This window comes from Stenella coeruleoalba, assembly GCF_951394435.1.
Source record: "Stenella coeruleoalba genome assembly, chromosome: 20".
In the NCBI taxonomy this organism is placed as follows: Eukaryota; Metazoa; Chordata; class Mammalia; order Artiodactyla; family Delphinidae; genus Stenella; species Stenella coeruleoalba.
Genome location: NC_137166.1, coordinates 14,680,890 through 14,694,396, shown reverse-complemented (window position 1 = coordinate 14,694,396; position 13,507 = coordinate 14,680,890). Strand labels below are relative to the sequence as shown.

At 48.5% G+C, this 13,507-nt stretch overlaps 1 protein-coding gene across 2 annotated transcripts; it reads right to left on the bottom strand.

The window, feature by feature from the left end:
* Positions 1-466: 466 nt before the first annotated feature.
* Positions 467-13,248, bottom strand: MARVELD3 (MARVEL domain containing 3; the record flags this gene model as incomplete). Of its 2 annotated transcripts, none has more annotated exons than XM_079907756.1 (3): positions 12,687-13,248; positions 10,050-10,177; positions 467-1,104 (listed from the first exon to the last, which is right to left on the bottom strand). In XM_079907756.1, the coding sequence occupies exons 1-3, from the start codon at positions 13,073-13,075 to the stop codon at positions 467-469; spliced, it is 1,155 nt and encodes a 384-aa protein (XP_079763882.1). In that variant the 5' UTR covers positions 13,076-13,248. The 2 variants fall into 2 exon arrangements, with proteins under 2 accessions (XP_079763882.1, XP_079763881.1); XM_079907755.1 differs by lacking the exon at positions 467-1,104 and adding an exon at positions 5,657-6,267.
* Between the last annotated feature and the right edge of the window lie 259 nt (positions 13,249-13,507).

Below are 13,507 nucleotides of genomic sequence, written 5' to 3'. Positions count from 1 at the left end.
AGCCAGAATGTAATTACTCATTTGGAATCTAACCAGACAAATGCTTTATAATCATTCCCCTGGGATCAAATACAGGGGGAAACGGCATGTTTTTCTTAGTGACTTTAGTTTGGTCAGGCAAGCTATTTCCACTGTAACACTGGGCCTGCTACCCCTGATGTGTTGTTCTCATCTTTCAGAATTTCTCTGGCTACTTAGTATTATTACCTTACCATTTGGTAAGAGAGTCAAACCATAAGCGTATATGCAAACTTCCAATGTTGATCTTTGTAGCGAAGGTGGAGGTATTTTTTTCTAGCTCTCAGCCAACAAAGACATTGATAGAAAAATGGGATGATCATCTAGCTTTGCACTGGTGCCAAAGGGAACATTTATAAAATCAAGTACATGAAAACCACATTTATGTAATGTGGTTTTTGAGAGAAATAAGGAAGCTGGGTTGACTTTTAGGTTCCAGTAGTAGATCTCAGAGTATCCCAGACCACAGGTATTCTGGTACGTCATTATAATTGCTGTGCTGTTCTTGGCTGTCCTTGTAGTGCTTCTGTTCTCGGTAGCTCCGCAGGGCCAGCACCACGCTGGCGCCATACATCACCACCAGAAGACAAGCAAAGGTGGCTGCTGCTCCATCAGTGCCTGCCAGCTGGCAGTTCATCCAGGTGAGACCCCTGCGGGCATAGACCCTCTCTCTTGTCCTGCAGGTGTCTGTGGCATTGATCCGCAAGGCCTCATGGAGGTAAAGGCCGATGCCTACGCAGTAGCCCAATGCCGCGAGGAGGCTGAAGGCGGCCTCAAAGAGGAGCCACTTCCCCGGCAGTTTGTTTAGACTCTTGGCTCCTTGGAGTAAAACACCCAAGGTGAGGACACCCAGCCCCAGAGAAACAGCCACGCCGCTGTATATCAGGGGCGCCCGGAGGATCGTGTACTGCTGGTCCAGCTGCCGAACCTGCTCCAGCTCAGTGCCCTCAAACGGTGAGTAATAGCCGTTCCCAAAGCCACCGCCGCTGGCAAAGCTGGCACTGAATCCAGCAAGGACAAAGTAGGAGGCCACGATACACATGAGAACCATCCCATTCAATATCACCTCCACTATCTGTATCACACCTAGGAGGAGAGAGATTGGGAATTTAACACTGACGTCACTTACCCAGGAAAGCTCTCTAGGTCAGGCAAGAGAAATACCACCTGATTGTGAGGACATGGTCAGACTCAACATTAACATCCTTGGTTTTTGTTTTTTAATACTCATGTTTGAAAATCAAAATGCCACTGTGGAAAAACTTTTGGCCGTTACTTTAAAAACTATACATACATTTACCATGTGACCTTGCAACTGTACCCCCGAGCATTCATCCTAAAGAAATGAAAACTTCGGTCTACACAAAAACATGTACACAGATGTCACAGTAAACCCTAATGCCCTCCAATGGGCGAATGGTTCAACAATCTGGTACAGCCATCCCCAGGGGAAACTCTACTCAGCAATGAAAAGGTATGAGCAGCTGATACTCGGAACAGCTCGGATGGATCTCAAGGGATTCATGATGAGTGAAAAAAGCCAGTCTCAAAAGGTTACATACTGTATGATTCCATTTACATAACAGTCTCAAAATGAGAACAGATTAGTGGTTGTCAGGGAGGAGTGGGATTGGGGGAGCGGGAGGGGGATGGGTGTGACTATAAGTGGGGAGCGTAGGGAAGTTCAGTGATGGAACAGTTCTGTAGCTGATTGTGGCAGTGGTCACACGAATCTACACAGGTGATAAAACCGCACAGACCTACACTCACACAGACATGAGTGCGTGTAATACTGGTAAAATCTAACTAAGCTCTGGAGAGTGTCAATTTCCTGGTTGTGATTTTGTACTATAGTCACCACTGGGGAAAACCAGGTTAAGGATACACAGGATCTCTGTTCTATATTAGCAACGTTTTGTGAATCTATAATTATTTCAAATTTTAAAGTTTAAAAAAAATCAAAATGACATAAAAGGGCATAAACTGAGAAAAATCACCCATGTCCCTGTCCACCCTGTTCTCTACCCCCAACCACTTTCATTATTTTCTGATATAACTTTCCAGCATTCGTTTATGCAAGTAAAAGCACTCAAATCTGAATTTCATCCCCCCTTTCCCTGCTTGTGTCACACGGAGGACACCACACGCTCTGCTCTGCATCGTGCTTTACTCTTCCTGGAGATGTTTTCAGATCAGCTCCTACAGTGTCCACATGCTCTGTTATGTGGCCTCCAAGCCCGCTGTGTGGGTGGACCAGTCTATTCAGTCAGGATCCTACTGCTGGATACTTGGCCTGTTCACTTGGGGGGGTTCTTAGAAGTTTAAGGAACCCGCAAATGCCATGAGGCAGTGGAAGCCAAGAGGTGAATGGAGATGAATGTCGACTTGTCCAAAGTCACCTTTCATTTGTCACTGACAGGGGCCCCAGCCTCTCGTTAGGCGTCTTCCTGGGAGAAGGTCTCCTGTTGTTCTCTCAGGGGTCAGAGATGAGAATGAAGAGAAAAGCATATGAACCTAGAGTGGGAATGCCAGGCTCGCATCCCCGCTCTTTACTGCCTTGTGACCGTGCCCAAGTCACTGACTCTAAGCCTCAGACACTTCACCTGACAAATGAAGGTAACGCCTCCCTGTCTTATCCCACAGGGCTGGGATGAGGCCCAAATGAAAGCAAGTATGTGAAAATACCTGGAAAATTATAAAATGTTATACAAGTGGACAGTGATGCTACCCAGTAACATATATAAAATGGAAGGAGAGGGGACTTCCCTGGTGGCGCAGTGGTCAAGAATCCACGTGCCAATGCAGGGGACATGGGTTTGATCCCTGGTCCAGGAAGATCCCACATGCCGCAGAGCAACTAAGCCCGTGAGCCACAACTACTGAGCCTGTGCTCTAGAGCCCGCGTGCCACAACTACTAAGCCCACGTGCTGCAACTAATGAAGCCCAGGCACCTAGAGCCTGTGCTCCGCAACAAAAGTAGCCATCCCAATGAGAAGCCTGGGCACTGAAATGAAGAGTAGCCCCTGCTCGCCGCAACTAGAGAAAGCCCGTGCGCAGCAAGGAAGACCCAATGCGGCCAAAAAAAATAAAATAAAGGGGATTAATAAGAGATTTAAGAACAAAAGGGACAGGGACTTCCTTGGTGTCCAGTGGGGAAAACTCCACGCTCCCAATGCAGGGGGCCTGGCGTTCAATCCCTGGTTGGGGAACTAGATCCCTCATGCTGCAATTAAGACCCGGTGCAGCCAAAATAAATAAATAAATATTTTTAAAAAAAAGAAGAAAAGGGACAAATTTATGAAAAGCATGGTTTCCCAGAAGTCAGGAAAACCCTCTGATACACAAGGGGGTACCACAACGTTTATAAACTGGGCAGCTAAAGACCAGTGTGTCTAATGTACTTAGGCAACAGCTACTGAGCTTGCTGATTCCATCTCCTGCTGGGCCCACACAAATTCCTAGGAGGTCCACGGAATGCAGCAGTTACGGGCTCTGACAGTTGAGAAGCTACATTCCTCTAATTTAAATCCGAAAATAACATCAGACCAGAACTGCCCACTCTTCTCCCAGGCACCATAAGCTACTGGCTACTCTCTCCCTACAAGCAGCGCAAATTAATTGACCCAGACATCATTCTAATTCACGGGGAGTAGCTATCTCCCCCACCCAACACCTTTTCTCTGCCTTGGTTTTCCTTCTGCATGCAGTTAATCTCTCACCCCCTGAAGGGAAGCAGGGATACTGTGCTACTACAAGATGTGGGCAACCTGAATGTTTCCTTCTGGGACAAGATTCTGCCAAAACAGCAGCAGCATAGTCCACGCAGCCCATATCTGCCAGGCTGAAATGTAATATATCTATTGATAGATCTTGTCAACCACTCCACTGACTGCAACAATCAAGAGGAATAATGGTCTGTTGCTGGGGCCAATGATGAAGAAATATGGCCACTGGATATTATCAGAGCACCAGCCAGGCCTGACCTGGCTTTGCTGAAAACATCGAGCAGGTTCAAGTATTTCCAAGCATGTTGTTAGTGCAGAAAGATTCACAGACATCAGGAGAAAAGAAAAGAGTGGCCTACTAGAGCTAGCGGTTTATCCCTATGGAGGGATAAACTGTAGAGGGAAGTGGAAACTGAAACAGACAGGAGATTTTTGTTGTAAAATAGCATCTTTTGGGGTGAGGCTGCTTTTGTGGCTGATCATTTAATATTCTGCTTAACTAAACATCTACTATCTGCCTTTTCACTGTAAATGTGAAAAAACTGAGGAAAGCAAATCAAATTAAAACATGTTTTTCTAAAATAAGGCTAAGACATGTGCAGTCAAGTCGTACATAAAATGAAAAAAAATTTTTAATTTCCTCTCCAGAAGCAAATACTGTTAATACATTCTTATATATTCTTCAAGAAGTTTTCTAATCATATACAAGCAACTATATGTATTTCCTTTGGTAAACCCAAATGGAACTCATCTTTTAAATGTGAAAAGAAAATAATATTATAAACATATTGTAAAGAGAACCATCACCTCCAAATTAAAATTTTTCTTTGGATTTTTATTGGAGTCACGCAAAGCAAAGAACATATTCACTTGTACCAAGAATATATTATAATGGGCCCTAAGTCCTAATTTAACATGCAGTAAGAACCCATGAAGTTGTCTGGCCAAAAGTAGCATACTTATCCTGGGAAAGATTTTACTTTCTTTAATTTTGGATGGATCCTGAATTCCAGATGTCGGGTTGAATTCGTCGTACAATGGTACATTTACAAGAGGTACAAAACACTTATTGAGCTTTCAAGCCCATTGTAAGGGGCTTGTTAGAATACCTCCTTTGCAACCCAGTGAATTAATCTGATTGCTCTTTCCTCAGCCCACGTCTCCCTCCAGCTTCCATCTTACAGCAGCAGTTTCCCAGGCATCCCCATCCCCTGCCATCCAGAGCATTAAGGAAGTGAAGGGCCTAGAGTTCAGTGAGGAAAAAATTCGAGGCTAATCTGCTTAAGACCGCTGTGTTTAGAGAACTTCAGGCCGAAATGTTTTTTCATGTCTGTGTGGCTTTTCGTGAACTTTGAGGATAAGTTTCTTCAAATTCACTTGGTCATCTCCCTTTATTCATTCAAGAAGTGCATTTTGCTGCAACATATGCCTTTTCCTTGTGGGCCTTGGGCTCTAGTTTTGGTTGTTTTTTGTTGTTGTTTTGTTTTTGTTTTCTAAAGTAATTTTGGTTGGTCCCTTGCCAACAGAGGGCTCCAGGACCAGGGTTTATTACATCAGGCAGTGCTGCTCTATGTACCCTGGAGCTAGGCCCAGCAAACTAAAATTGGTCTGTTACTTTCCAAGGGTTGGCAAGTTCTGCAACAAAATATTCCACGAAAGACAGTGGTTCAGAGTAACTTCCATCACTTGAGTTTTTCGGAACTTTTTAATTTTTTTTGCAGTACATGGGCCTCTCACTGTTGTGGCCTCTCTCGTTGCGGAGCATGGGCTCCGGACGCGCAGGCTCAGCGGCCATGGCTCTGCGGCATGTGGGATCTTCCCGGACACGGGGCACGAACCCGCGTCCCCTGCATCGGCAGGCAGACTCTCAACCACTGCGCCACCAGGGAAGCCCCGGAACGTTTTAAAAAGCCTAAAACTCCAGCATTTCCGCAGGCTTCTCTTTCAGCTTCCTAACCTTTCGGTAACCCCTTATGGCCAGCACGGCCCCCAGGGCAAAGACCCCGATGCCCAGGGCAGCAAAGATTCCAGCACCTATGTCTCCCCCATGGAAACTGCAGCTGAAGCCACTGTATCCTTTCCTCTGGTACAGCGCCTCCCTCTCCTTACACACGGGAGAGGCGTAGGCAGCCGAGAGGTAGTGGAAGTAGAAGTACAAGGCTGGGATGTATGCCCCAGCAATGAGCACGTCCAACAAGGCTTCAATCACCAGCCATAGGGGGCAATGCCACGGGACCCGCAGGACGCCCATGGCGATGAGGAGGCAGCAGAAGGCCATGAGGGCTCCGCTGCAGGCCATTGCCACGGTGACCATGGGCAGCTTTAGCTGGTAGAACTGGACGTCCAGCTGCTGCGCTTTCTCCCCGTCAGCACCATCGAAACCACTGTAAGCCCCTCCGTACTGGTAGTAGTAAATGCCCCCCAGGCTGGTGATGCCCGTGTAGCCCCCTGTGGAACTGTAAGACACAGAGCTGCAGGCCAGGATCAGCAAGTTCAGGAGAACCTCCAGCATTTGGCAGCAGGCTGCAAAAGAAGGGCGTGTTACCATTTTGAGAGATGCTACTTTGCACTTGGAGACTTCCACCTTGAGGCTTATCTTCCCCGTGGCAGCTCACACCACAGCCAGCTCTTTATTCTGCCCCCTGCAAGGCCTGAGCAGCCAAAGCTACATGATTAGCATTAGATGGTAGCAGGGAACTGTGGTCTCCAGAAATGATGTCAGAGGTACTCTGGACTGAAAAGGGTAACTCTCAAAAGAGCAAAGCAGCCTGCTCCAGGTGGGCTGCAGGACGATGGGGGCAGAAATCAGGCCAGTGAGCAGAAAGAAAGGTGTCCTTTATGGAAGGCAAGAACATTCTCTGCCCTAGCCCTTCCCTGCCAAGAAGACTGAAAAATAGTTATATCCTCTTTAGACATGTTTTGTGGCCATCTTCAGTTTGAAAGAGGAAATTTCTCCAAATTTGAAGGAACTTATAGTGCTTAAAAAATATAATGACGTTAGAAAAAAAGCATGGAAGTTATCCATCACAATGTTAACCGTGGTTCACATATATTAGGGATAGGAAAGGTTAAGTTAATTAAACCTATAAGGCTTACTGAATTAGAGAGACATAATTGGTTTTACTGTTCTTAGACTTTAATTCAATAAGTATGTTTTAAAGTTTAATTTTGTTTTCTTTTCGTTTCCCTAAAGAGCAAATCTGGGCTGTGATATTTTCCCAGGGCTGGATTTTTTCAGCACCCTTGGCTGCTTTATCTTGGACGATGAAAGAGCCCCAGATCTTCCACCAAAGCTGGCTACTTTCCTTAAAGTCAGCTTTACTGTTATATAACTTATACACAACAAAATGACCCGCGTTAAGCAAACAGCTTAGTAAGTTTTGACAACTGTGTATGCCATGTAATCATAATCAAGATATAGACTGTTTTCATCCCCCCAGAAAGTTCCCTAGTCACCCCTTGCGGTCAACCCCTCACCTTCCTCAGGCCACCACTGATCTGCTCTGTCATTAGGAACTAGGTTTGTCTTTCTCGAATTTCATGCAAATGGAATCATACAGTTAATGTACTCTTCTGCGTGTTACTTCTTTCTCTCAGCATAATATAAAGCTGGGTGCTTCTGAGCTGGGAGTTGTACGTGCTGACATAGGCTCAGTCCCATAAGCACTGAGTTAGGGTATTAAATAAGCATATAAAAGGCGGAGGGAGAATGCAAGTTGGGGGGCAAAACCCCCACACTGTCCCTCTGAACCTTTTCAGTGTGGTCACAAGTCAATGCCACTGGCAGTGAGAAGCCATCTCAAAACCTAAACCTCCAGGTTCTGAGTGAGAGACAGCACCGCTGACTATAGAGATTACAACGTTTGGAGAGAGAATGAAATTAAATTTTTAAGGATGGTTTGCAAGTAAGGGAAACATCAAGCCCTTGCATGAAGCTGAATGCAAACATCACCCTTTTTTTTTTTTTCACAATTCCCTTGTTACACTGGCCTAGCTCTCCTTTTACAATCTTCTCCATCATGATTGGAGCACCAAAGGTCTAAAGAAAGAGGAAAAGGACAAAAGGGAAAGGGGAAGCTGCTCCAAATGCAAATCATCGGAGGGAGCCAGGAGGGGAGCAGGCCATGTACCTTCTCCCCAGGGAACTTGTAATTCCTCACCAGTCCCTCCAAATAATAAACCTATAACACAACCTATATATGACAGGATTCCTAGTGATCTGATATGCACATGTGACGTCTGTACTTGCTGTTTATCTGATCTTTATCCTCAGCCTTTAAAGAGTTTAGTAGCTGAGGAGTCTTGCCCGTAACCGTGAATTCGGGGCTTATCTATTTTTGTCAGTGTTCCACTGAACTTCCTAAGGGTGACTCAGCCCAAACTGCAGGGTCTCCCTAGGAAGTTAGAGAGAGCCACAGCTGCCTCCCATTTTTGCCAGTTTGTTGGAGGAGGACATGATTTCACTGATGAGGAAAAGAAATCACAAAAGATCTACTCTAAGACGAGGCTGAAAATCTTCAGGTGACCTTTACCCAGGTGTGAATTTCCTGTTTGAGACAAGTTCCCAGTGTTTAATGGCTGTTGCTCTCAACACAACACAGCATTGTGTATTTATATGGGTCCCTGCGTGTCCAGAGATCTTTATAAGCCCTCATTTGTTAGCTTCTGACTGCTGAACTATCCTTTCACTATCTTGACTCAGAAACCCAACATCTAGGCCCAACCAAACAGCCAGAAGCAATCAAAGCTAAATCAGGGGCCTCAAGCTCTGCCCTCTCCTCTTGGTAAATCAATCGCTGAAGAAGAATACCTCTAGAGAGAAACCTGTTAAAGAGCGTCTGGCTTGTTCCTATTCTTTATATCATCGAGAAAAGAAGGTCAAGCACGTAAACCACTTCAGGCCTTAGAGTCAGGCTCTAACTTTCAATTCCAGCTCTTTCACTTAACTGCTGTGTGACTTTGTATAACTTACTGTACCTCTCTGAGCCTCAGGAGTTGTTGAGAGAATTAAAAGCAACGGGGTGTGCCAACATACGTAAACTAGAGTGAGGATTCTTGTACCTGGATTGCCTAGAGCTCTTCCATGAAAGTTCTACATAATCCCATAATAATTTATCTCATTGTAATCACTCTAAGAGACATCTTCAGGGGCTTCCCTGGTGGCACAGTGGTTAAGAATCCCCCTGCCAATGCAGGGGACACGGGTTCGAGCTCTGGTCCGGGAAGATCCCACATGCCACGGAGCAACTAAGCCCGTGTGCCACAACTACTGAGCCTATGCCCTAGAGCCCGCAAGCCACAACTACTGAGCCCATGTGCCACTACTGAAGCCTGCACACCTAAAGCCTGTGCTCCATAACAAGAGAATCTACCGCAATGAGAAGCCCGCACACCACAGTGAAGAGTAGCCCCCGCTCGCCGCAACTAGAGAAAGCCCGCACGCAGCAATGAAGACCCAATGCAGCCAAAAATAAATAAATAAAAAAGAGACATCTTCAGGTATAAGTTCCATGATTTCTCCCCCTTAGGCCAAGAAATTTTCCCCTCTTAGTCATAGGTAGCCGAGGAAAATTTCTTACCCAATCATGTGAGCCATAAGGGTAAGATTTTCTTCACCCTGACAAACCAGATTTTCTTCATTGTTGGCAAGGCCAGGCCTGGTGCTAGGATAGGAACTCTGGGAAACCACATTTGGAGCTGACACATGATATTATTTAAGTGTTCTTCATACTGTGGATTCTAATAAGTGTGGTTTTTTGTTTTTGTTTGTTTTCAATGAAATAGAAGTTACTGCCCTTCGTAGGTGATGGCGTGTTGTTTCATGACGTGTGTGTGCACATGCGCGCACATGTGAACTTGTTCTTAATGTGAAACCTATTTCTTACTGTGGGTCTCAGTCAACAACATTTAAAAGCCATGATGGCAGGTTTAGGCATCAGATCTCCTGTCCTGTGGCATGAGCTCAACCCGGCTGCCATCTCCGGTGATCTCTCTTTAACTCGGCCTGCCTTGCCAGAGGGGTCCCCCTCTGACAGCCGGCAACTCAGAGCTGGCTCTGAAAACTGCAGGCACGACTGCCTCACCACATCCGGGCCCGTCCGAGGAGAAACATGGGAAACCTAGCCGCCCCTTTCAGATGTTCCTACCCTTCTTTAGAAAGTGTGAACTTCACGCAGGTATGAAAACGAAAATACGAGGAAACCAAAAGGGAAGTCGGCTTGGATTTTTGCTCCATCATCTCGGACCCCGTCCAGAACCACCAGCAACGGTAAGTAATTGGTCAAACTGCCTTCAAAATGGCTCACCTCTCGCGGTGCACAGGTATCTGCACTTGTGGCATTCCAGGAGCCCTTCAGCCTCTGACTGGTAATATTCCACTTCCTGTACTCCAGGCCTGGGGGTCGAAAGCGGATATCTCCCTGAAATGGGCTCACTATAATCAAACACATGTGTGGCCATTAGCGGGCTTCAAATTCAATAGCTTGTTCAGCATTAGAATTCTGGACACCTCACGCTGGGCTCAGACATTAAAGAATGCACAGAACAGAAAATCTGCCACAGATTTCATATTCCAGAGGATTTTCTGGTTTATTGGCTATACAAGGCCTGCAAACACTTGGCCCAGTTCTGCTAATTAAGCACGTCACTTATCTCAGTAATTCTGAGCCCCGCCTCCCATGCTGGCTTGGCCTGCGGGGGAGGGTGTGTGTGTGTTGCGGGGGATATCTAACAGGTAGCTGGGAGCCACCTGGGGGAGCTTTTCAGTTCAGTGAGGACTAGGCCCTCTTCAAAACTAGTTTGCATTCACAAGACTGATGCCCAGGCTGGCATTCTCTTCCTTCCCTTGTTACTTTGGAAAGAGTTGAATCCACAATCATTCTCTAGGCTATGGGTGGTACAGACAACTTTGGACATCTTCACATCTCTCCCTCTTCCTCTGCCAGCCCTGGAATATTCTGTTCCTTCTCCTCACCACCCGCCCCCCCCCCCTTCCCTATCACTTTATCCAGCACATCCTGGGCTTTGTCCAAGATTCAGTGGTGAACGGTGGGGGCTGCATTCTACTAGCTGGGCTCCAGGGATCCTTCTAGAACATAGATCTCACCATGTATTTTTTGCATTTGAAATCCATAAAGTCCAAACTTTAAGCACAGCAAGGGAGGGCCCGTGCTCATCTCTCTCCACTCACAACCTCATGTTCACAGACCCAGCCATAGTGAACTGCCCCTCTCCCTGCCCCAAAAGATGACCTGCATTCCCATGCCTCCAGGTCACCGTGGAAACTACTTCTCTGCTTGAGACAGCCTCTTGCTCCTTCTCCAGAACGCAGCTTTGAGACTATCTCCTCCAGAAAACATTCCAGAGCCCAGTCAGGGCCCCAGTTCTGTTCTCTTTGTGTCTGTCCCCCTGCTGGAGTGGCACGTTTCACAGGTGCTGCAAATTGGTCTGTTTACTTGTCAGTGTCCTGTGGACACCGTGAGTAGATCTCTGTAGTTCCTGGCCCTACCTCCCATCCATTAAATACATGCTTATTATGTGGAGGAGAGACAGAAATAAATTGCTCTTGGTTTTAAACCACCAACTGTGAGCAAAAGAAGCAAAAGTATTCCCTTCACTAGCTTTGGGGCTTGGCGGGGGTGGGGACAGGGGGGGCAGGACACCAGTTTAGAAGGAAACCCAAACATGAAGCTCTGGATTCTCCCAGGCCTGGCAGTTGCAATGCAGTGTGGCTTTAGGCAGGGAGACAGTAGCCAGTGCCTGTGACTGTAACTGGGCACACCCTTTGTCACAGTTTGGCTAGTTAGTTCTAGATAATGTAACATAAACTCAGGATAATAGCTTTCCCGCTGTGTGGACACAACCAGAAGAGAGACTGGGCTTAAGCCTCCAAGTTCCATAGCAGAGAGGAGCCTGGACTCCTAGGGATGAGGGCAAAAACCGGAAGGCAGTCATCACTCCAGTACCTGCCTGTCTCCTTCTTGGCCTGGCATCTAATCTGGGCATTCAGTAATATTTGTGGAGTTGGATGGAATGTGCAATGGAAAAAAGACCACTTCCCTAGAAGGGGAGTGGGGTCTAGGACCACCACCTCTCTTTCCTTCCATCCTTACCCTCTCCCAGCTCACAGTCTTCCAGAACGTCATGAAGCTTTCACCCCACAGGCCTTATGGGAACTCTGTTCTACAAGGTGGTGATGGCAAAGTTTGTTCATTCAGGAGGGTGGGGTCTGAAACAATCATGGGATTTGAATGAGGCTGCCCAGAAAGACCTCAGTGACAAAGGGGGAAAAAAAATCTCTGCCCTTTTGTGCAGAGTTTTAGGTACATTCAGTTCTTTGGCTAAAAGTGTATCTTCTCCCAGCTGTCTGGTTTTGAAATGCATATACCCCTGGAAGGGATTACACATTAAACTATTAGCTTTTCATTGGTCTTTTATTAGGCCCGGGCCTCCAGGGAACGGGACTTTGGGGAGGGCTGGTTGTGGAGCACAGGACAAGGGTCTGAAGCCCCAAGGGGCAGTCCTGTGACCACATGGGTGGGGGTCAGAGAGGGGCCTCAGATTAACCCAACCCACCCAATCTCCTTCCCACCCCTTCCCTTTCTAGTCCTGAAGTCCTCTCTTCCTCTTTACCTGGTCCCCGGTCCTTCCACTGCTAAAGCGGGGGTGGGGGGCACGGGGGGGTGGAGGGTGGAGGGAGGTGGGGGGTAGGTCTCTGCGTTGTTCATCAGGTTCAGGTCAAGGAGTGTGTGTGTGTGGGCGGGGGGCACTGTAAGGTCTTCCTTCCCTCCCAGGTCACCTCTAAGAGCTCAAAAGGGAAGAATGACACTTCCTTTAAACCAGCTTCCCAGGACAAGTAGCCGGGACAGCAGAACCGCGCAGAATGGCCTCAGACCCAGGCTTCCTCCGGGGCGAGGTAGAGGGCCCTCGCTTCCCCACCTCACCTTTCTGGTCCTCGGCGTCCGAGGCCCTCCTTCCGCAGGGGCGGTGGCTCCGCGGTTTCCCAAGGCGCGGGCCAGAGGGGCGGGGCCGCGTCCCAGGTCGGCCGCCGGGGTCCGTCCCGCGTCCGACTCTGGCGGGATTGTTCCCCAACTCTTTGTTCACCGCCACGATGGTCCCCGGCCCTGTGTCTGTCCTGGCGGGGTTCCCGGTCCCTCCCCCTATCCCGGTCCTCGTCCTTCCGCCCGCCCCCGTTTCTCTCCCTGCGCCGGTCGCCGGCTCTGTCCCGCTGTCTCTCGGGGTGGCGTTCTCGGTCCGGGCGGGGGTGCCGGTCTGGGTCCCGCTCTCTCGGCCGGGCCCGGGACTCGCGATTCCCCGACATATGTTGTTCCATGGCTCTGTTCCGCGTCCCGCCCCTGAGCGACCCGAGGGCAACAATCCACAAGTTTCCCCGGCAGGTGGCCAAGCCCGGGGGCGGGGCAGGGCGGGGCGGGACGGGACGCTCACCTGCGCGCACGCGCACTAACCCTGCTGCGGGCCAGGAGAGCGTTCACTTGAGCGCGCGCGCCGGCAGGAGGCGCTGCTGAGCGCGGCCCGGGGTCTGGGCGCGCGTGCGCCTGGATGCGGTGCGAGCCTGGAGGGCCTTGCTGCTTTACACACAGAGGAGGGCACTCCCGCCCTCCCGCCGTGCCCCGTCGGCCCTGAAGTATCCGCTTCTCGACCCCTCAAGATGGGCTGCCTAGGGAACTGTGCTCTCAACTTAGCACCTTGGGTATGCTTCCCCAGAGTGTTCACCCATCCGCTCTCTCACCCATCCGTCCGCTCA